At 37.0% G+C, this 25,425-nt stretch overlaps 1 protein-coding gene across 5 annotated transcripts in view; it reads right to left on the bottom strand.

The window, feature by feature from the left end:
- Window positions 1-258: 258 nt before the first annotated feature.
- SNX13 (sorting nexin 13) overlaps window positions 259-25,425 on the bottom strand; it is a 142,844-nt gene continuing 117,677 nt past the window's right edge. For all 5 annotated transcript variants that reach the window (XM_082631594.1, XM_082631595.1, XM_082631598.1 and 2 more), the window contains 6 exons: window positions 18,921-19,082; window positions 17,389-17,460; window positions 14,857-15,002; window positions 14,530-14,598; window positions 12,492-12,604; window positions 259-3,794 (listed from right to left, as the gene is read on the bottom strand). In XM_082631594.1, coding sequence (XP_082487720.1) covers window positions 3,547-3,794; window positions 12,492-12,604; window positions 14,530-14,598; window positions 14,857-15,002; window positions 17,389-17,460; window positions 18,921-19,082 — 810 coding nt within the window. In that variant the 3' untranslated portion in view covers window positions 259-3,546. The remainder of the gene's footprint in view (window positions 3,795-12,491; window positions 12,605-14,529; window positions 14,599-14,856; window positions 15,003-17,388; window positions 17,461-18,920; window positions 19,083-25,425) is intronic.

The raw sequence follows: 25,425 nt of genomic DNA, 5'->3' as shown, positions 1-25,425 counted from the left end.
TCTATGAGAAAATTATAATTTTGCATGTAGGGAAGTATGAAGTTTCTTTAACACGTGGTAGTAAATTAGCTGCCCCATAAAAGGAAAAATTAAATTCAGTTAGCTCTAAGTCAGTAATCATTTAATAGTTCATCTATCAACCTGGAACTTGAATTGCTTGATTTCTAAAATGAAAAGAAAGGAAAATACACACAGATAATAAAGATAAGACAACTGAGCAAGCATTTTTTCAAGTAATAAAAATACATCACTACTAAATAAAATTCAACAAAAAGGTTTGTTAATACTTTATTAGTATTTTCTAATGGACAAAACATAACACAAACCAAATAAAATTTTTAATCTTCTTTTTAGTTCAATAAAAATAACTGACATTCTGACTGTTGTTTCTTCTTTGTTAAAGAAGTATTGATAGAATAGTTAGGCACACAGTTGACACTTACTGTACAATGAATGATATGCACAAGTTATCTTTTAACACTTATAATCCTAAAATGTGCTCTTTATATTTTTCCCTTGTAATACAGGAGCCATGCTCCTATAAGCAAAATTTACTAACAAAAGAATTTTACAAGGAGTGACAAAAAGACTTTTAAAACAAGTCCTTAAATAAAAGGATGCAGCAACAACAGAATGTAAGTTGTTGGGTTAAGAAGACAGCTTAAACTAGATCGATCTCAAAACATTAAAAATTCATTTATTTTACAATTACTCAAATACACATGCATTAAATGAAAATACTGCACAAATTAAAATTTTAGATTGTGAAATTTTATATTGTTCTTAATTTTTTAAAAATGGGTACACTTTCCTGGTAGCACTTAACTGTTTGATTTTTTCCCAAACACCAAAGCACAAACTTAAAATGAAGGAACTGAAATATTCAAGGTTTTAAATTAAAAAAAAAAAAATTAAGGCTAACCAAGTGCATCCATTAGTCAATGGCACAATTGTTTTCAGCAACTATCAGAAAACCCTAATCATAGGAAATGCCCATCTAACCCTTATATATAAATCATACAATCAATTTTTTAGGTGAATTAACTACAGGTTAGTAGTGATGGTTTCTAAAGTTTATGTTACCTGAAAAGTCAGAAAACCCAAACAAAGAATGATTAATTTAGAAGGTTCTTGCCTAAAGGCACCACTGACTTAAAAACACATTCAAAAATCAAATATCAGAAGACATAAAGCCTCTTCATGTATATATTCATATATGCAGTAAATGCATTAAATGTAATAACTTTATTAAACATAGTACACTGTACTTGACTTATGGGTTAAATATTTTACACACAGCTCGACCAAGTCATTCAAAAAGTATCTCTAATTTTAGCATGACCACGGCTCTCTCTGATGTAAAACATAGATGTGCAAGGAGAAGATGCATAACCATTTACAGACTACCATTTGACATTTCTGCTTTTGAAATATAAACTCTTTTAAACAAAAATTATTTTAAAAACCCATTTACTCAAACAGTTTTTGGTATAACTGCAGTTCTCTTGCAGGGCTCCATGAAAATTCACAATCCTGCATGACCTTTCTTTCCCTGCTTGATGGCCAGTGTTCCTCACATTATCTAGAAATGCTTTTTCACATGTACACACTAGGCTCTTACTCTTAGCTTTATTTATGTCAAAAATATACTTGAAATGGGCAGGGGTATATCTGAAAATCATTGCACTTATGGCCATGCTGATGCTTCCTACAGACATGTTTCACATATCTTTTCTTCCAAAGCCTGGGGCATGAGGAGAGACCAGGGCAGGAAGACACACTGAGAAGAAAAAATATTATATCTTCCACCAGAGTCAATAAGGATCTTTTCTCATTTGGAAGTTTAAATGAAAGGGATTTCATTTACATAATTCTGAAGACATGCAACACAGGCTGAAAATATGCATACTATAAGTATGCACAACAGCATTATTAATAAATATGATTATTATTATAAAGCTTTAAAGGAAGGCTTTATTCTATTCGGCTTCACTTTGTAAGTAGGATCTCAGTGAGAACAAGACAATAACATCTTGTTCCAATCTTAAAGCTCCCAAACAACTGGGATACCAATACTCTGTCCCTTTATCTTAAGCACCCGGACGTTCTTTTAATACCAGCATCTTGGCTCAGTGGTCTGATAAATAGCTTCACTATTTTAAGGTTTTAGTGTTAAATATTTTTAAAACAAAAAACGCTGACACACCCAAACCCTTAGTCGGTGGAAGTATTTAAAACTATGCAGAAATCCTGCATACAAAACATATGAAGACTTCCAAGATTGACAAATGGAGAATGAGAAAACTATAGGAAATGCAGAGGCTCCAAAACTGGAAAAGGTATTTTGTTGCTGTTGGTATAAAATTATTTTAGGGACTTAAATGTATACACCGAGGGGTTTTGCCAACTTGCTTTATTTAGTAGAATTTTACATTATGCAAAATATAAATAAAGCCTATTTTAAAAAATATTATAGTTCTGTTTATTTATTTTCATATATGTACACTATAATAGAGTTAAGAATTTGTATGTTTACATACGACTAATAAACTCATTTAATCCTTTGATTTGCTATTTTTGCAATCACCTAACGTATGTCTAGATCACACAATTTAAAATCATCATATAGTAACTTTCAATAGAGTATTGTTTTTTAAATTTCCACATTTTTAGAAGTATTTGGCAGTTCTTTCAACAAATTATAGCCCCTATTATATAACCAGTAATCTCTTAAAGATAAAGAAAACTGTAATAATTTTGTAACTTAAATAAGAGCCATCATATGCTTCTTTTTACACACAGAATGCCAAAATAAAGCTTATGACTGAGTACCATAAGAGCAAAATAGAGCCCTTAAGACACATAAGAATCCATTAAAATCTGTTTTCTACCAATGAATAACAAATCCAATGAAATTTTTGTTTTGACTGGTTTTATTTTATATACTAGGTTTTTACTTTATGTCACAAAACTGTAATTTGGATATAATGTTACTTCATACTTTAAGGGCATTCTGTCACTTTCCCTAGACCTGAAACAGATGTTCCAAAGATCACTCACCTGGCTATCTACACTATATTAAAATTCTGAAAAAGACCTATAAAATCATTATGCAAAACAAATCCCTCCAAACAGTACATTGCACAGTTTCCCACTGTTAAACAAATCAGCCAATTTATCTGTGAACTCTTGTTTTGTGCTTTCCTTAGCTCTCATATATACACTCTGGCACTTTGTCATTGCTGGAGAATGCTGATTAGTTTGAAACGGAAGAGACCAACGTCATTCTTGCTTGAGGTGGGGGCAGTATCCTCTCAGTGTTGCAAAAATATGCACCAAATCATTTAAGACACAGAAATCTCTCTTGGTAGTGGCTGGATTATAGACAAGGATGAGAAGAACCACAGTCTTATGGATGTATTAATAATCTATTTTGAGACACTAAAAGACTGGTGCAGACACAACAGTATATGAGTTAAGCCCCAGAAGATCCGTCCATACCATCAGTCCTGGACAAAACGAACACCAGCTTCACAGATTGGAGTGTCACCTTTTCTGTAAAGAAGGCGCTTGAGTAGTTTGAAGTTTCTGTTTATATTTCTGCATCTGCTTTGACCGTGAATGCAGTCTGTTGAAAAGTTCACGGAATTTATACTGTGGAAATAAGCTTTCCAAAAAGCCTTCCAAAAACACATAAACCATCCTCCTATTTAACTGGTTGTGCTGAAACATTTCAAAAACACGAAGAATACCTTTCCGTGTTGTCTCAGCCCCAATAATGTGCTTCAGTTCATCTAAATGAAGCGGGGGAGAGGGGAAATGAACACAATTCATTATTCAAAGGAAATCCAAGGCCTAAACTATGCTAAGTATGTAAAGTACAAAGCAGAGTAACTGATAAGTAGCAAGTATTCAGTTAATGACCTTAATATAAGTTTAATAACTGACTTAAAACTTATATACGTTTGCAAGCATGCATGCACTTACACAATAGATGCTGTGAGACAAATACAGCACAGGAGAAAGGAGGAAACCCCAAATTAGAGTTGTAATCTTGTCCCTTAATACCTATATGATAACTTACCCACCCTGAGTTTGCATCCTCATCTGTAAAATGAGAATTTATAATAACCAATATTATTATAACTGTAAGAATTTATAAAGCCTTGATGAGATAATGTGAAAAGTGATCTGTAAACTCTAAAACACTATACACACATACTCTTACTACATTTAATGCACAGTCAGAAATACTATAAGAAAATGTGTGAAAGTTGATCTATGATTTCAAAAAACTTGCAACACAGAAACAGTGCCATTAAAATACTAAAAGCATAAAGACACTTACAAGGAGGGAATGCAACATGAGATAATAAGGAAAGGTTCCCTTCAAGGAAGTGACAACTGAAGTAGATTTTGCTACCTGGGCAGCATTTTCATAGGTGCAAACAGATGAAGGATTTAAGAACAGGAATGAGCAAATGAGCACTAAGTGGAAACAAAAACAAGATAGGCTCAAGAAATGGGGTAATAAAGTTTGGTTGAATTTTAGGATTCCTGTAAGAGAAAGTGGTGAAAAAAATGGAAAACTGACAGTGCTGTGACTGTCAGTTTAAGCAAGTTTGGAGTTTACTCATAGGCAACATGAAGTAACTAGAGACACGTAAATATGGGAGCAACATGTATTATTCTTTTTCTTTTTTTCTCTTTTATTCTTGAATTTTATTTTATTTTTTTATATAGCAGGTTATTAGTTATCCATTTTATACACTTCAGTGTGTACGTGTCAATCCCAACTGCCCAGGTCATCACACCACCACCACCACCACCCCGCTCCTTTCCCCGCTTGGTGTCCATACGTTTGTTCTCTGCATCTATGTCTCTACTTCTGCCCTGCAAACCAGTTCATCTGTACCATTTTTCTAGGTTCCACACATATGCGTTAATATACAATATTTGCTTTTCTCTTTCTGACTTACTTCACTCTGTATGACGGTCTCTAGATCCATCCACATCTCTACAAATGACCCAATTTCGTTTCTTTTTATGGCTGAGCAATATTCCATTGTATATATGGTACCACATCTTCTTTATCCATTAGTCTGTTGATGGGCATTTAGGCTAGTTCCATGACCTGGCTATTGTAAAAAGTGCTGCAATGAACATTGGGGTGCATGTGTCTTTTTCAATTATGGTTTTCTCTGGGTATATGACCAGTAGTGGGATTGCTGGGTCATATGGTAATTCTATTTTTAGTTTTCTAAGGACCCTCCATACTGTTCTCCATAGTGGCTGTATCAATTTACATTCCCACCAACAGTGCAAAAGGGTTCCCTTTTCTCCACACACTCTCCAGCATTTGTTGTTTGTAGATTTTCTGATGATGCCCATTCTAACTGGTGTGAGGTGATACCTCACTGTAGTTTTGATTTGCATTTCTCTAATAATTAGTGATGTTCAGTGGCTTTTCATGTGCTTCTTGGCCATGTCTTCTTTGGAGAAATATCTATTTAGGTCTTCTGCCCATTTTTGGATTGTGTGGTTTGTTATTTTAATATTGAGCTGCATGAGCTGTTTATATATTTTGGAGATTAATCCTTTGTCTGCTGATTTATTTGCAAATATTTTTTCCCATTCTGAGGGTTGTCTTTTTGTGTTGCTTATGTTTCCCTTTGCTGTGCAAAAGCTTTTAAGTTTCATTAGGTCCCATTTGTTTATTCTTGTTTTTATTTCCATTACTCTAGGAGGTGGATCAAAAAAGATCCTGCTGTGATGTATGTCAAAGAGTGTTCTTCCTATGTTTTCCTCTAAGAGTTTTATAGTGTCTGGTCTTACATTTAGGTCTCTAATCCATTTTGAGTTTATTTTTGTGCATGGTGTTAGGGAGTGTTCTAATTTCATTCTTTTACATGTAGCTGTCCAGTTCTCCCAGCACCACTTATGGAAGAGACTGTCTTTTCTCCATTGTATATCCTTGCCTCCTTTGTCATAGATTAGTTGACCATAGGTGAATGGGTTTATCTCTGGGATTTCTATCCTGTTCCATTGATCTATATTTCTGTCTTTGTGCCAGTACCATATTTTCTTCATTACTGTAGGTTTGTAGTATAGATTGAAGTCCAGGAGCCTGATTCCTCCAGCTCCGTTTTTTTCCCGCTTTGGCTATTCGAGGTCTTTTGTGTCCCCATAAAATTTTAAGATTTTTTGTTCTAGTTCTGTAAAAAATGCCATTGGTAATTTGATAGGGATTAAACTGAATCTGTACATTGCTTTGGATAGTATAGTCATTTTCACAATATTGATTCTTCCAATCCAATGACATGGTATATGTCTCCATTTGTTTGTATCGTCTTTAATTTCTTTCATCAGCGTCTTAGAGTTTTCTGCATACAGGTCTTTTGTCTCCTTAGCTAGGTTTATTCCTAGGTATTTTATTCTTTTTGCTGCAACGGTAAATGGGAGTGTTTCCTTAATTTCTCTTTCAGATTTTTCATCATTAGTGTATAGGAATGCAAGAGATTTCTGTGCATTAGTTTTGTAGCCTGCAACTTTACCAAATTCATTGATTAGCTCTAGTAGTTTTCTGGTGGCATCATTAGAATTCTCTATGTATAGTATCATGTCATCGGCAAACAGTGACAGCTTTACTTCTTCTTTTCCGATTTGGATTCCTTTTATTTCTTTTTCTTCTCTGATTGCTGTGGCTAGGACTTCCAAAACTATGTTGAATAACAGTGGTGACAGTGGACATCCTTGTCTTGTTCCGATCTTAGAGAAAATGCTTTCAGTTTTTCAACACTGAGAATGATGTCTGCTGTGGGTCTGTTGTACATTGCCTTTATTATGTTGAGGTAGGTTCCCTCCATGTCCACTTTCTGGGGACTTTTTTATCATAAATGGGTATTGAATTTTGTCAAAAGCTTTTTCTGCATCTAGAGATGATCACATGGTTTTTCTTCTTCAAGTTGTTAATATGGTGTATCACATTGATTGATTTGCGTATAGTGAAGAATCCTTGCATCCCTGGGATAAATCCCACTTGAACATGGTGTATGATCTTTCTAATGTGTTGTTGGATTCTGCTTGCTAGTATTTTGTTGAGGATTTCTGCATCTTTACACATCAGTGATATTGGTCTGTAATTTTCTTTTTTTGTATTATCTTTGTCTGGTTTTGGTATCAGGGTGATGGTGGCCTTGTAGAATGAGTTTGGGAGTGTTCCTTCCTCTGCAATTTTTTGGAAGAGTTTGAGAAGGATGGGTGTTAGCTCTGCTCTAAATGTCTGATAGAATTCACCTGTGAAGCCATCTGGTCCTGGACTTTTGTTCGTTGGAAGATTTTTTTTTTTTTTTTTTCCGGTACGCGGGCTTCTCACTGTTGTGGCCTCTCCCGTTGCAGAGCACAGGCTCCGGATGTGCAGGCTAAGCGGCCATGGCCCACAGGCCCAGCCGGTCCGCGGCATGTGGGATCCTCCCAGACCGGGGCACGAACCTGCGTCCCCTGCATCAGCAGGCGGACTCTCAACCACTGCGCCACCAGGGAAGCCCCAGTTGGAAGATTTTTAATCACAGTTTCAATTTCATTACTTGTGATTGGTCTGTTCATATTTTCTATTTCTTCCTGCATCAGTCTTGGAAGGTTATACCTTTCTAAGAATTTGTCCATTTCTTCCAGGTTGTCCATTTTATTGGCATAGAGTTGCCTGTAGTAGTCTCTTAGAATGCTTTGTATTTCTGTGGTGTTTGTGGTAACTTCTCCTTTTTCATTCCTAATTTTAATGATATGGGTTTTCTCCCTTTTTCTTGATGAGTCTGGCTAATGGTTTATCAATTTTGTTTATCTTCTCAAAGAACCAGTTTTTAGTTTTATGGATCTTTGCTATTGTTTCCTTTGTTTCTATTTCATTATTTCTGCTCTGATCTTTATTTCTTTCTTTCCTTCTACTAACTTTGTGTTTTGTTTGTTCTTCTTTCTCTAGTTCTTTTAGGTGTAAGGTTAGATTGCTTATTTGAGATGTTTGTTGTTTCTTGAGGTAGGATTGTATTGCTATAGACTTCCCTCTTAGAACTGCTTTTGCTGCATCCCATAGGTTTTGGATCATAGTGTTTTCACTGTCATTTGTTTCTAGGTATTTTTTTATTTCCTCTGTGACCTCTTGGTTATTTAGTAACGTACTGTTCAGCCTCCATGTTTGTGTTTTTTACATTTTTTTCCCTGTAATTGATATCTAATCTCATAATGTTGTGATCAGAAAAGATGCTTGATATGATTTCAATTTTCTTAAATTTACTGAGGCTTGATTTGTGACCCAACATGTGATCCTGGAGAATGTTCTGTGCACACTTGAGAAGAAAGTGTAATCTGCTGTTTTTGGATGAAATGTCCTATAAATATCAATTAAATCTATCTGGTCTACTGTGTCATTGAAAGCTTCTGTTTCCTTATTAATTTTCTGTTTGGATCATCTCTCCATTGGTGTAAGTGAGGTGTTAAAGTCCCACACTATTATTGTGTTACTGTCAATTTCCTCTTTTATAGCTGTTAGCAGTTGCCTTATGTATTGAGGTGCTCCTATGTTGGGAGCGTATGTATTTATAATTGTTATATCTTCTTCTTGGATTGATCTCCCGATCATTATGTAGTGTCCTACCTTGTCTCTTGTAACATTCTTTACAGTCTATTTTATCTGATATGAGTATTGCTACTCCAGCTTTCTTTTTTCTTTTTTTTTCTTTTTTGCGATACGCAGGCCTCTCACTGTTGTGGCCTCTCCCGTTGCGGAGCACAGGCTCCGGACACGCAGGGCCGGCAGCCATGGTTCACGGGCTCAGCCGCTCCGCGGCATGTGGGATCTTCCCGGACCGGGGCACAAACCCATGTCCCCTGCATCGGCAGGTGGACTCTCAACCACTGCGCCACCAGGGAAGCCCCCCAGCTTTCTTTTGATTTCCATTTGCATGGAATATCTTTTTCTATCCCCCCACTTTCAGTCTGGATGTGTCCCTAGGTCTGAAGTGGGTCTCTTGTAGACAGCACATATATGGGTCTTATTTTTGTATCTATTCAGTGAGCCTGTGTCTTTTGGTTGGAGCATTTAATCCATACACATTTAAGGTAGTTATCGATATGTATGTTCCTATTACCATTTTCTTTATTGTTTTGGGTCTGTTTTTATAGGTTCTTTTCTTCACTTGTGTTTCCCACTTAGAGAAGTTCCTTTAGCATTTGTTGTATAGCTGGTTTGGTGGTGCTGAATTGTCTTAGCTTTTGCTTGTCTGTAAAGATTTTGATTTCTCCATCGAATCTGAATGAGATCCTTGCCTGGTAGAGTAATCTTGGTTGTGCGATCTTCCGTTTCATCACTTTAAATATGTCATGCCACTCCCTTCTGGCTTGTAGAGTTTCTGCTGAGAAATCAGCTGTTAACCTTATGGGAATTCCCTTGTATGTCATTTGTCGTTTCTCCCTTGCTACTTTCAATAATTTTTCTTTGTCTTTAATTTTTGCTCTCTGAGCTTCCTAGACTTGGGTGGCTATTTCCTTTCCCATATTAGGGAAGTTTTCTACTATAATCTCTTCAAATATTGTCTTGGGTCCTTTCTCTCTCTCTTCTCCTTTTGCGACCCCTGTAATGTGAATGTTGTTGCGTTTAATGTTGTCCCAGAGGTCTCTTAGGCTGTCTTCATTTCTTTTCATTCTTTTTTCTTTACTCTGTTCTGCAGCAGTGAATTCCACCATTCTGTCTTCCAGGTCACTTATCCGTCCTTCTGCCTCAGTTATTCTGCTATTGCTTCCTTCTAGTGTATTTTTCATTTCACTTATTGTATTGTTCATCTCTGTTTGTTCTTTAATTCTTCTAGGTCTTTGTTAAACATTTCTTGCATCTTCTCAATCTTGGCCTCCATTGTTTTTCCGAGGTTCTGGATCATCTTCACTACCATTATTGTGAATTCTTTTTTTGGAAGGTTGCCTATCTCCACTTCATTAGTTGTTTTTCTGGGGTTTTATCTTGTTCCTTCATACGGTACACAGTCCTCTGCCTTTTCATCTTGTCTTTCTGTGAATGTGGTTTTTGTTCCACAGGCCGCAGGATTGTAGTTCTTCTTGCTTCTACTGTCTGCCCTCTGGTGGATGAGGCTATCTAAGAGGCTTGTACAAGTTTCTGATGGGAAGGACTTGCCCACCAGAGCAAAAGAGCTGGCTTTTGCTCTGGTGGGCAGAGCTCAGTAAAACTTTAATCTGCTTGTCTGCTGATGGGTGGGGCTGGGTTCCCTCCCTGTTGGTTGTTTGGCCTAAGGCGACCCTACACTGGAGCCTACCTGGGCTCTTTGGTGGGGCTAATGGTGCACTCTGGAAGGGCTCACGCCAAGGAGTACTTCCCAGAACTTCTGCTTCCAGTGTCCTTGACCTCACGGTGAGCCACAGCCACCCCCTGCCTCTGCAGGAGACCCTCCAACACTAGCAGGTAGGTCTGGTTCAGTCTCCTATGGGGTCACTGCTCCTTCCCCTGGGTCCCGATGCACACACTACTTTGTGTGTGGAGTCTGTTTCCCCCAGTCCTGTCAAGGTCCTATAATCAAATCCCGCCAGTCTTCAAAGTCTGATTCTCTAGGAATTCCTCCTCCCGTTGCCAGACCCCTAGGTTGTGAAGCCTGATGTGGGGCTCAGAACCTTCACTCCAGTGGGTGGACTTCCATGGTGTAAGTGTCCTCCAGTATGTGAGTCACCCACCCAGCAGTTATGGGATTTGATTTTATTGTGATTGCGCCCCTCCTACTGTCTCATTGTGGCTTCTCCTTTGTGGATGTGGGGTATCTTTTTTGGTGAGTTCCAGTGTCTTCCTGTTGATGATTGTTCAGCAGTTAGTTGTGATTCTGGTGCTCTCGCAAGAGGGAGTGAGAGCATGTCCTTCTACTCCGCCATCTTGAACTAATCTCCTATTATTCTTCTTAATTATTCATAGTCAGGGCCCCTATAGCAGGAGCCTCAAAAGCAATACTTTATTGCTCTCGAAAGAAACATGCAACTTCCAAAATGTATGTTTCTAACTAGGGTACAATATAATTTAAAGCAAATAGTTTTTAAATTTACTAAAAACAGGTGAGGGATTATGTATATATAAAAATATATACTTTTACATCTATCCTCACTTCCTTCAAGTCTTCACATAAGTGTCATCATCTCAGGGAGGCCCCCAATGGCTACCCTATCTGCAACTGTAACTCACCTGACACCTCCCTTTTCCTGCACTATCTGTCTCCTCAGCACTTCCCACTATCCAACATACTGTGCTTTATCTATTTCTTTCATCTGTCTTCCGTGTCTCCCTAGTAGAATGTAAACTCCAAGAAGGCAACAATAAGTGTAAAAAATAGTGTCTGGCTCATGAAAGGCTCTCAATAAATATTTACTGTATAAATGCATTAGGATTTCTTCCAGCCACAGAACTGAGTCAGTCTATAGCACCATCTGGTTTATTCTAACAGTATATTAATATCCTAGGTTATTGTTTCTTTTTATTTCTGTAAAATGTTATTTCTGTCACTTGCTTTTTATCTCCAAATGCAACAGTATAGTCTATAGGGCAGAATAACTAGCTACGTGGCAAATTTCCAACTTGTCAGAAGACAAAGTTGATTAAAATCTATGATGAAAATATAGTTTAAATTAAAAATAAAATTATATGAAAAGAAGTAGATACTGAGAACTTAAATATTTTTCTATTCTCTACATACACAATTAAAATGTGGAGAAGAGATATCTAGGTGTTTTCAAAGATATTTATAACCAAAGAAGAGATCAAACAACCACCCAACTACACAAAACTGCTCTTATTGAGAGAAGACAAAACGGACAAAGTGAATCTAAATTAGTAAGACAGCAGTGTTATAAAGTAACTCAAATTAGGCCAACAGAATGCCACTATGCACACTTTCTTTAGGATCATGTTTTAGTAAAGATTAAGAATGGGCCAATCAGTTGTTTCAAAGGGACTCTTTGAAAAAATGTGTTTGTTAAGTAGAACAAATATTCTTCCTGAAAACCTCATACTTCATACACTTTTATCAGCCCTTTCATCTGTCACAGAATTCATCAACTTCATTCTCAAAATGTTTCAAGGCAGCAAAGTGAAGTGGTTAAAAGCAACACTTTTTCTTCAAGTGGTTGAAAGCAGTGGCTTTCAAGGAACTCAGAGCTGAGTCAGAGTCCCAACACTCACTTACTAGCTATAAACCTTGGGTGACTCACTTAACCCCTTTGAGCTTCTGTTTCCTCACATATAAAGCTGTGATGTTAACAGTATCTAGGCTTCATAATGTTGTTATGAGGATTAAAGATATATGAGAAATGACTAGCACAGTGCCTAGTATATGATAAGCCATCAAATGATAGTTATTATAGTAAAAAGGCAGCTATACTTAGCATGCTCAATGCCTTAAATTCAGAAGAAGTACAAATTAATAAGATTTATACTAAAAATGTTCACTTACCTGGCATAATTGAAAGTAATTTAGTTTTTCCTGCAACTCTTGTTCTCATTCGAATAGCTTTATCTCTGCATGGAACAGTCTCTGCTAAAATGCCATTTGGCCAAAAGGCATCTCTATTTAAGAAGATTAAATAAATTTTGTAAACATTTTCATTTTCTAATGATACAAGTTGGTAAAATTATTCCAATTTTCTACAGAAAACACAAATGTAAACAGAAAAAGGAAACACGTCTGAAATTTTATATAGGTGTGATATTTATCAAACAGTAACTATGTACTGGGTTCAATTTTAGGTGTAAAAGGATACATACAAGAAAAAATAACAGAAGTATGCCCTGGAATGACTTAAAACTAAGCCAATATAAAACAAATTCTGCACCCACACCTTAGAGCTGTATTGATTACCATGTTTCTTTCACATATTTAATCCATTCTCCTTTCCTTTCACAGTGTGCTTCATTCCTGTTCCCTAGTTCTCAGGCCAAAGGTAGGAATTGAGCACAGTAACTAAGCTTCCATCTGGGAATTTGGTCTGAGAGAGAGAGAGACTGCCCAGAGTAGTCCTTCTTAACTCTGACTGCACATCAGAAAACACCTGGGAGCTTTAAAAGAGCTTAAGGACCAGGGCCTCCACCAGATTAATTAAATCAGACTGTTTGCAGATGGGACCTAAGCATTAGTACTTTTTAAAGCTCTCCAAGTGATTCCAGTGTGCAGGCAAGGTTGAGAATCAGTGCTCCAGAAGAACAATATTTACCCACCCTGAAACAGAATGAAGGTGCCAGGGCAGGTGGCACAGCTTTTAGAAACAGTATGGTATAGTGAGGAGAAACTTAGCTTCAGATTAGAGAGAACTGTTTCCCCACTGTCCGGCACATGAGGCTTTGGGCAAGCTGCTTAACTTCTCAAATCCTCAATTTCCTTGTAACAAAACAAAGACAAAAATCCCTATCTCGTAAAACAGGATAAAATCAGAAAGTGTACATAAAGTAGTTGGACAGTTCCAAGTAAACAGTGTTCGATATTGACAGTTCCCTTCTTTCTGTTACTTCAAAGTATGTGATGCCATGAATGTTTATGCCTTGCTTATCTCTTGCTTTTAGAAAAGACGTTTATTTGTCTGCCATGGCATGCTTTCCTTGAAGGGACTGAACCTTACCTCTCAGTTCCTGGTAAGAGGGCTAGACACAGAGAAGGGGCTCAGAATATTTTTGTAGGATGAACATATGAATTGGAGTATCACTACTCTTAATTTGAACCTTTTCAGAGGTTCAAATAGTTAATAAAAATTTAGACCATGGACATACATATTTCTAAAATTCTTCATTTAAAATCAAGGTTAGCGGGGACTTCCCTGGTGGTGCAGTGGTTAAGAATCCGCCTGCCAATGCAGGGATATGGGTTCGATCCCTGGTCTGGGAAGATCCCACATGCCACGGAGCAACTAAGCCCATGTGCCGCAACTACTAAGCCCATGTGCCACAACTACTGAGCCCACGTGCTGCAACTATTGAAGCCCGCCCACCTAGAGCCCATGCTCCGTAACAAGAGAAGCCACTGCAATGAGAAGCCCACGCACCACAACGAAGAGTAGTCCCTGCTTGCGGCAACTAGAGAAAGGCAGCATGCAGCAATGAAGACCCCATGCAGCCAGCCAGCCAATCAATCAATCAATCAATCAAATCAAGGTTAGCAAATACAACTGAGAAAAATTAATCCTGGAAACTAGGTAACCTGATATGACCATGCCCATGTCTACATTAATATTTCAATCATTTTAAAGCCACATTACTATGATAAAATGTAGCTTAACATCGTAAAGATTTTTCATTTACACTTTTTTCTATTCTGGTTTTAAAAAAACAAAGATGAATAGGTCCATGGGACAAATGTTTATAATTCTTGCAAGTCTTTTTGCTCATCAGTGATGACTAAAACCAACTTTAAGGCCAGGAAGAGAAGGAATGCAATGAAAGTTAGTGATAACAATGCTCAACTCTGTACTATCTTAAAGAAGTGACTATGTCTTAAGACATACCTGAAACGTTTCACTAAGTCGGCTACTTGCTCAGGTGAGGTCATCCAGTCAACATGGTCAACTATTTTTCTGAAAGTAAAGAAATTCAAATGAGTAAGGTCAAGATTTTAGAAGGTGAATAAAATAAAGAAACATTACTTTCATGAAGTAAGCAACTTAATTTGTATGAAGATTATCTTTGAGAGCAATAGTCTGCTTTTATGATCTTCAAAGACCCAGAGAAGGAAATTCACCTAGAAAAGGTTGAGCAATCTACTTCCAGAAGTAAAACTTCAAAAGCTAATAAGTAAGGTCAGCTCTAAGTAGTTTAAGAAAAAAAAGTGGTACCTATTAATAGTATCACCATATGTGGCTCTAATAAGCTGTTGAAGTAGGTTTTTGATATTCCTTCGCAACCACTGATTTCTCTCTTTTAAGTCGAATACTTCATCCATGAGAAGCAGCATTACCCTAAGTGGAATATTGTCATCCACCTGACAAAATATGGGAAGAAATAAGGATATGTTTATTTGAGTTACCTATCTACTATGAATGGCTAATTTTGCTGCTTTTACCAAATGACTGTTACTATTTACAGGTTGGAGAACAAGTTATACTATAGCCTTTGTAACCAACATTTCATTCTAATTTAGAAAAAATATTTTTAACAGCCATTTTGACAGAATACAGAATTTTACAACTCTACAATGATGAGTAAATTCCAAGGTTGTAGTGAAAAAAACTTCTCAAACTGGATTCATGATGGTCTTAGGAAAAGATGATTTGGGATCTTGCAGTAGAGTCTGTATTAGTTTATAAGGCAAAGGCTAGCCCCTTTGCCTATTCTCTGGGGCATCTTTTTCAAATGAACAAAATATTCTCAACATTTCTCTTTATTTAATAGAACAAAATACAGTCTACACAGAGCAATCTGTTTTGCTCGGTTACTGGGTTGTATGTATATAGGTACTTTCATGAAAAAGAAGCTGAAATAAAATCCAGCTAACATTACAAAAGGCAACTAGATTACTAGAACTTTCTTTTTCTTTTTAAGAAGTAAAATTTTGTACACTTTCATCATGGGAATATTCAATTAATGATATAAAAAGTAAAGAAAGACAACTAGAATGCTTTGATGTTGAAATATATCAATATATAATAGGGTGCAGGTTTAGATATGCAACAAAACTGCACAATTGCCAGTAATTTTGTAATTCTTTCATCACTAAGCTACTCTTTCCAATTATTTCCTCATCAATGTTGTAATTTAAATACTTAAATTTTTTCATGAGAAAACAGCATGAGTCATACATTTTTCACTGTGTTGTAAACATTTTCTTAGCATACCTTCTCTTTCACATACTTTTCAATAGCTTAACCAGTTTGGAGGCAAAAATCACTACTGCTCTATTCTCTGATCAAGTATAGTCATGAGTCTGATGCCACATGACAATTCTAATAAACAGTTAAATTGTAAAAACCCTTAACAAAAGGTATAATGTTATGGATATTACAACAGAACAATGCATAATAAACATTCTAAAATATTCTTGAAAAACAAAAATATTATCTTTAAGACAGTTTATTATAAAGAAATTCAATGAGAAACTGAAGAGAGATAATTATAACTTTAAAATAACTCTGCCTAATAGAATAGAATATAAAGCCCAGACCCAAATATATAAAATAAAAAGATTTGTGACAAGGGAGAAACATACACTGGGAAAAGAGGGTCTTCTCAGTAAATGGTGCTTAAGTCAACTGGACCCCTACCTCATTCCATACACAACAATTGATCCTAGATGAATGGCAAATCTAAGTTTTGGCACGGTAAACAAAAATAATTTTTAAAGAAAATCATAGGAGAACATCTTTGTGACCTTGAAGTAGGCACAGATTGTACACAGAGCATAAAAGCACACAAAGTAGAAGATATTCACAATACACAAATACTTATATCTGACAAAGAAACAATATGCAGATTATACAACACACTCATACTAATCAAAGACAGCCAAGCCAACAGAAAAAAAATGGGGGAAAGAGCTAGACATGTAAGACAGGACACCCAAATGGCCAATAAACTTATGAAAAGAGGTTCAACATTTAAACAGTCATCAGAGAAAAGGAAATCCACATGAGATACAACAAAGAAAATGGCTAAAATTAAAAAGGCATAACATATTGAGTTTTGGCAGGCTGTGAACCACTGAAATTCTCATGCATTGCTGATGGCAGTGGAAGCGGTACATACACTTCAGAAAATTATTTGACAGTATCTATTAAAATTGAATTTTTGCATAACCTCTGACCAAGCAATTCCATTCCTGGGTACAGAAAGAAATATGTACTTATTTATTTAATCAAAAGACAAGTACCAGAATGTTCACAGGAGTACAGTTCATAATATAGCAAATATATTGTACTATATTTACAAAAGGTAATTGTACTATAATTACAAAATTGGACTGTAAGGCCACAAAAATGAAGAAACCACAATCACACAAAACAAACATGGAAGAATATCGCAATGTTGAACAAAAAATGCCAGACTTAAAGGAGTACATACCTCACAGTTTCATTTATATAAAGTATAAATGCAGGGTAGAAGTCAGGATAGTGTTTATCCTTGGCAGGGGAGAGGATAGTGACAGGAAGAGAGCATTAGGGGCTTTCTGGGGTACTGGTAATGTTCTGTTTCTTGTTTATAGTGCTGATTATATGGATATGTTCAGTTTGTAAGAATTCATCAAACTTAATGTTTATAATATATGTACATTAATGACAGATATACATATTATACTTTATTAAAAAGTTAAAAAGATCTGCCAAGTATGATGTGAATTTCAACTGAATGCTACCAAAATAAAATTAACTCACAGTATCATCAAGTTGAGCTGAAACTCGACAATGTTCAGGATCTGAATCAGTCTTTGGAATTAAAGGAGGAACCTAATATTTAAAAAAAACAAAAAACAAAGTAAACACACTAAAGCAGAAAATGAAAGAACACAATACAATAAACCAAAATGAGTAGTATCAAATATAATGAACAGCATTTGATTTGATTTTGGGGACAATATATAAACAAAATTTATATAGCATTAACAAAGTATTGACAATCTACAGTTAGAAACCCAATATAAAAGGGTAATTATTTCATTACCAACAGATTTTCTTTCCTTTAAAAAAGGATTCATTTTGAGGTGGATGGAGATATTACTGAAACTCCCATACTTTTTAGAATTTAAAGCTAAGTAAGATTAAATGATTTAAAGACCAAAAGTTAGTAGCACAGTAGGGAAACAGAACTCCAATCTTTTTTCTTTTACCATAAAGAGCCTGACAGTATGCTAAGAGGCTTAAAGGAACTAATTAACTGACGGTTATATAATGTAAGTTACAAGGGAAAAGGACAGAAAGACCAGTGCTAGTTGATAACCATTTCTCAGCCCAGGAAGGACCATCAAGGTCACCTGTTATAACCCCTTCACATTACTGGTGAGGAAAAAGAAGCCTGGAAAAGTTCAGTGACTCTTGTACAAAGTCATATGGGCAGCTATCAGCAGAAGCGGCACAAGACAACCCTCACTTCAGTGTTAGTGTACTTCCCCATGATTAGAAATTAAGATGAAACATCAGAAAAGGTATGAGAATCAATAGAAATGTATGACTTACACACACTATATTTTAGGAGTTGCCTCTTACAATAAAGAAATTCTATCAGTGTTTATATATATTTCCTCTTCATTGAAACATTCTAATAGTTACATGATTTCTTTTATAGTCTTGATTATAACCTTAAAGAACTAGGTCAAAATTATTTTAAAAATGTAAATTAGGAAGCAAAAAACTACTTGGTCAACTACCTATTCTGCTAGCGTAATGAAAAAGCTTCCCAGGAAACTCTTCTATGCCTCTCACAGGTATATACACAGTAAGATATGGCTGCAGAGATTGATGATGCTGAAAAACTTTTCCTCTCTTTGATCTCGTGAGTCTTGATCGTGTGACTCAGGAGAAATTAGACTTTATGTTTGCTGATGAATACTAGTAAAACTAATTTACACAACAGCACATACCTGTTTTGTTATAAATTTTAATGACATTATAGAATAAACATGGGTAAATGGAATAAAACAGTACAAAGAATGTTAACTTTACTAATTTTAAATATGTGCTTTAAATGGATTTTAAAATTCGACTGTAGCAGAGATTGAGGAGTGACTGGATTTTACAGTATCCATTTTCAATAAGAATTAATTCTCTTCAGTTTTTTAATTCTTTATGAGACTATGTGTCTATAGGGCTTTGGACGTATAAAGGAAAATAAGGTAAATCTAAGCAGGAGCTCAGTACATCTTAGTTGACCTAAAAATAGTTTCCTTTAGGCATTACTGAAAACATCTTACCTTGAAAAATGATTGCCTTATGTCTTGACCTAATCTTTCTGACATTTTGCCCATGTTGTCTGACATTTTAGTCATTCCCTCTGCGAAGCTATCAGGAAGGGATTTAACTGCATTTGAAACATTCCTCATAGAATTTCGAAGCGGATTTACAAAAGTGTCCATCTAAAGGGGAAAAGATATTATATCATGACTTCACTGTATCAGATGTGTTATTCAACTGAGAAGCATGGGGAAATAGAATGCAACAAATGAAAGATGTAATAATTTTCCAGTCTACAATATCTCATTGCATTTTAAAAGGATAAAACTTGTCTTCAGTGTGTCTTTAAAATGTATTTTCAGACACAAATATATGAATAAAATTTTTGAGTGATATGGTTATTGGTAGAAATGAATATAAACCTTAGGTTGCCTTCTTATTAAGAAAAACTCTTAAAAAATGAAAATTTTTCCAAACTAAAAATTGATGGAAGTGTAAACAGCTACAACATACTTCTGCCACAAATTCAAGGCAAAAATGACATAGATATTTTGAGGTGATATTAAAAAGCACACAAGCAGATAAAATAAACAAACAGCTCAAATAACTAACAAGTAAGATTTCTTTTTTAAAAAAATAATTTTGGGCGTCCATGGTGGCGCAGTGGTTGAGAGTCTGCCTGCCAATGCAGGGGACACAGGTTCATTCCCCGGTCCGGGAAGATCCCACATGCCATGGAGTGGCTGGGCCTGTGAGCCATGGCTGCTGAGCCTGTGCTCCACGACGGGAGAGGCCACAACAGTGAGAGGCCCGCGTACCGCCAAACAATAAATAAATAAATAAATAATTTTTAGGATATGTTACATGCTCAATTAGAATATATGGAAGGAATATGGAATCTATTAGGAAGAGGAAAAGAAGCTGCAAATCAGCCACATAAGCCATACTTTATTAAGGGAGAATGGAAAAACCATAAAGAAAATATGACAAGAGATATAAAAAGAAATGATCTCAGAAGGACAGGAAGCTTTAAAACTGACATTCTGGGAGGATCTTCAAGATGGCGGAAGAGTAAGAGGTGGAGATCACCTTCCTCCCCACAAATACATCAGAAATACATCTACATGTGGAACAACTCCTACAGAACACCTACTGAACACTGGCAGAAGACCTCAGACCTCCCAAAAGGCAAGAAACTCCCCACATACCTCGGTAGGGCAAAAGAAAAAAGAAAAAACAGAGAAAAAAGAATAGGGATGGGACACGCACCAGTGGGAGGAAGCTGTGAAGGAGGAAAGGTTTCCACACACTAGGAAGCCCCTCTGCAGGCGGAGACTGTGGGTGGCGGGGAGGAAGCTTCAGAGCCACGGAGGAGAGCGCAGCAAAAGGGGTGTGGAGGGCAAAGCGGAGAGATTCCCACACAGAGGATCAGTGCTGACCAGCACTCACCAGCCCGAGAGGCTTCTCTGCTCACCGGCTGGGACGGGCAGGGGCTGGGAGCTGAGGCTTGGGATTTGGAGGTCGGATCCCAGGAAGAGAACTGGGGTTGCTGGGTGAACACAGCCTGAAGGAGCTACTGCGCCACAGCTAGCCGGGAGGGTGTCTGGGAAAAGGTCTGGAGCTGCTGAAAAGGGAGGAGACTTTTCTTCCCTTTTTGTTTCCTGGTGCATGAGGAGAGGGGATTCAAAATGCCGCTTAAAGGAGCTCCAGAGATGGGCGCAAGCCGTGGCTATCAGCGTGGACCCCAGAGACGGGCATGAGACGCTAAGGCTGCTGCTGCAGCCACCAAGAAGCCTGTGTGCAAACACAGGTCACTATCCACACCTCCTCTCCCAGGAGCCTGTGCAGCCCGCCACTGCCAGAGTCCCATGATCCAGGGACAATTTCCCCGGGAGAACACACGGCGCGCTAAAGGCTGGTACAACGTCACGCCAGCCTCTGCCGCCGCAGGGTTGCCCCGCACTCCCTACCCCTCCTTCCCCCAGGCCTGAGTGAGCCAGAGCCCCCGAATCAGCTGCTCCTTTAACCCCGTCCTGTCTGAGTGAAGAACTGACACCCTCAGGTGACCTACATGAAGAGGCCGGTCCAAATCCAAAGCTGAACCTCAGGAGCTGTGTGAACAAAGAAGAGAAAGGAAAATCTCTCCCAGAAGCCTCAGGAGCAGTGGATTAAATCTCCACAATCAACTTGATGCAACCTGCATCTGTGGAATACCTGAATAGACAACGAATCATCCCATACTGAAGAGGTGGACTTTGGGAGCAAAGATATATATATATTTTTCCCCTTTTTCTCTTTTTGTGAGTGTGTATGTGTATACTTCTGTGTGTGATTTTCTCTGTATACCTTCGCTTTTACCATTTGTTCTAGGGTTCTGTCTGACCGTTTTTTGTTTTTGTTTTTACTTTTTACAATTTCTTTCTTAATAATTATCTTTTACTTTTTATTTTAATAAATTTATTTTATTTTACTTTATTTTATTTTACCTATTTTTTTCTCCCTTTTATTCTCAGCTGTGTGAATGAAACGCTCTTGGTGCTCCAGATGGGCGTCAGGGCAGTGCCTCTGAGGTGGGAGATGCAACTTCAGGACACCAGTCCACAAGAGACCTCCCAGCTCAACGTAATATCAAACGGCAAAAATCTCCCAGAGATCTCCATCTTAACGCCAAGACCCAGCTTCACTCAAAGACTAGCAAGCTACAGTGCTGGACACCCTATGCCAAACAACTAGCAAGACAGGAACACAACCCCATCCATTAGCAGAGAGGCTGCCTAAAATCATAAGTCCACAGACGCCCCAAACACACCACCAGACGTGGACCTGCCCACCAGAAAGACAAGATCCAACCTCATCCACCAGAACACAGGCATTACTCCCCTCCACCAGGAAGCCTACACAACCCACTGAACCAACTTTAGCCACTGGGGACAGACACCAAAAACAACGGGAACTATGAACCTGCAGCCTGTGAAAAGGAGACCTCAGACACAGTAAGTTAAGCAAAATGAGAAGGCAGAAAAACACAAAGCAGATGAAGGAGCAAGGCAAAAACCCACCAGACTTAACAAATGAAGAGGAAATAGGCAGTCTACCTGAAAAAAAAATCAGAATAATGATAGTAAAGATGATCCAAACTCTTGGAAAGAGAAAAGAAGAAATAAAAGAAACGTTTTACAAGGACTTAGAAGAACTAAACAGCAAAGAAACAATGATGAACAACACAATAAATGAAATTAAAAATTCTCTAGAAGGAATCAATAGCAGAATAACTGAGACAGAAGAACGGATAAGTGACCTGGAAGATAAAATAGCGGAAATAACTACCACAGAGCAGAATAAAGAAAAAAGAATGAAAAGAACTGAGGACAGTCTCAGAGACCTCTGGGACAACATTGAACGTACCAACATTCGAATTATAGGGGTCCCAGAAGAAGAAGAGAAAAAGAAAGGGACTGAGAAAATATTTGAAGAGATTATAGGTTGACAACTTCCCTAGTATGGGAAAGGAAATGGTTAATCAAGTCCAGTAAGCACAGAGAGTCCCATACAGGATAAATCCAAGGAGAAACACACAAAGACACATATTAATCAAACTATCAGAAATTAAATACAAAGAAAAAATATTAAAAGGAGCAAGGGAGAAATAACACACAAGGGAATCTGCATAAGGTGAACATCTAATATTTCAGCAGAAACTCTGCAAGCCAGAAGGGACTGGCAGGACATATTTAAAGTGATGAAGGAGAAAAACCAAGATTACTCTACCCAGCAAGGATCTTTCTCATTCAGATTTCATGGAGAAATTAAAACCTTTACAGACAAGCAAAAGCTAAGAGAATTCAGCACCACCAAACCACCTTTACAACAAATGCTAAAGGAACTTCTCTAGGCAGGAAACACAAGAGAAGGAAAAGACCTACACTAACAAACCCAAAACAATTAAGAAAATGGTAATAGGAACGTACATATCGATAATTACCTTAAATGTAAATGGATTAAATGCTCCCACCAAAAGACACAGACTGGCTGAATGGATACAAAAACAAGACCCATATATGTGCTGTCTACAAGAGACCCACTTCAGACCTAGGGACACATACAGACTGAAAGTGAGGAGATGGAAAAAGATATTCCATGCAAATGGAAACCAAAAGAAAGCTGGAGGAACAATTCCCATACCAGATAAAATAGACTTTAAAATAAAGACTATTACAAGAGACAAAGAAGGACACTACATAATGCTCAAGGGATTGATCCAAGAAGAAGATATAACAACTGTAAATATTTATGCACCGAACATAGGAGCACCTCAATACATAAGGCAAATACTAACAGCCATAAAAGGGGAAATCGACAGTAATACAATCATAGTAGGGGACTTTAACACCCCACTTTCACCAATGGACAGATCATCCAAAATGAAAACAAATAAGGAAAAACAAGCTTTAAATGATACATTAAACAAGATGGATTTAATTGATATTTATAGGACTTGCCATCCAAAAACAACAGAATACACATTCTTCTCAAGTGTTCATGGCACATTCTCCAGGATAGATCATATCTTGGGTCACAAATCAAGCCTTGGTAAATTTAAGAAAATTGAAATCATATCAAGTATCTTTTCCAACCACAATGCTATGAGACTAGATATCAATTACAGGAAAAAATCTGTATAAACAATACAAACACATGGAGGCTAAACAATACACTACTAAATAACCAAGAGATCACTGAAGAAATCAAAAAATACCTAGAAACAAATGACAGTGAAAACATGATGACCCAAAACCTCTGGGATGCAGCAAAAGCAGTTCTAAGAGAGTTTATAGCAATACAATCCTACCTTAAGAAACAAGAAACATCTCAAATAAGCAACCTAACCTTACACCTAAAGCAATTAGAGAAAGAAGAACAAAATAACCCCAAATTTAGCAGAAGGAAAGAAATCATAAAAATCAGATCAGAAATAAATGAAAAAGAAATGAAGGAAACAATAGCAAAGATCAATAAAACTAAAAGCTGGTTTTTTGAGAAGATAAAGAAAATTGATAAACCATTAGTCAGACTCATCAAGAAGAAAAGGGAGAAGACTCAAATCAATAGAATTAGAAATGAAAAAGGAGAAGTAACAACTGACACTGCAGAAATACAAAGGATCATGAGAGACTACTACAAGCAACTCTATGCCAATAAAATGGACAACCTGGAAGAAATGGACAAATTCTTAGAAATACACAACATTCTGAGACTGAACCAGAAGAAGTATAAAATATGAACAGATCGATCACAAGCACTGAAATTGAAACTGTGATTAAAAATCTTCCAACAAACAAAACCCCGTTACCAGATGGCTTCACAGGCGAATTCTATCAAACATTTACAGAAGTACTAACAACAATCCATCTCAAACACTTCCAAAATATAGCAGAGGGAGGAACACTCCCAAACTCATTCTATGAGGCCACCATCAGCCTGATACCAAAACCTGACAAGGATTTCACAAAGAAAACTACAGGCCAATATCACTGATGAACACAGATGCAAAACTCCTCAACAAAATACTAGCAAACAGAATCCAACAGCACATTAAAAGGATCATACACCATGACCAAGTGGAGATTATCCCAGAAATGCAAGGATTCTTCAGTATACGCAAATCAATCAATGTGATACACCATAATAACAAATTGAAGGAGAAAAACCATATGATCATCTCAATCGATGCAGAGAAAGCTTTCGAGATAATTCAACACCCATTTATGATAAAAACCCTGCAGAAAGTAGGCACAGAGGGAACTTTCCTCAACATAATAAAGGGCTTATATGACAAACGCACAGCCAACACCATCCTCAATCGTGAAACACTGAAACCATTTCCACTAAGATCAGGAAGAAGACAAGGTTGCCCACTCTCACCACTCTTATTCAACATAGTTTTGGAAGTTGTAGACACAGCAGAGAAGAAAAATAAATAAAAGGAATCCAAATCAGAAAAGAAGTAAAGCTGTCAGTGTTTGCAGATGACATACTATACATAGAGAATCCTAAAGATGCTACCAGAAAACTACTGGAGCTAATCAATGAATTTGGTGAAATAGCAGGATACAAAATTAATGCACAGAAATCTCTTGCATTCCTATACACGAATGATGAAAAATCTGAAAGTGAAATTAAGAAAACACTCCCATTTACCACTGCAACAAAAAGAATAAAATACCTAGGGGTAAACCTACCTAAGGAGAAAAAAGACCTGTATGCACAAAGTATGCGATACTGATGAAAGGAATTAAAGATGATAGAAATAGATGGGAGAGATATACCATGTTCTTGGATTGGAAGAATCAACATGGTGAAAATGACTCTACTACCCAAAGCAATCTACAGATTCAACGCAATCCCTATCAATTTACCACTGGCATTTTTCACAGAACTAGAACAAAAAATTTCACAATTTGTATGGAAACGCAAAAGACCCCAAATAGCCAAAGCAATCTCTTTTTTTTGTTTTGTTTTGTTTTT

Source organism: Mesoplodon mirus (genome assembly GCF_964341445.2).
Source record: "Mesoplodon mirus genome assembly, chromosome: 9".
NCBI lineage: Eukaryota > Metazoa > Chordata > Mammalia > Artiodactyla > Ziphiidae > Mesoplodon > Mesoplodon mirus.
The sequence above is the reverse complement of the archived record's forward strand: the minus strand, read 5'-3'. Positions and strand labels throughout refer to the sequence as shown.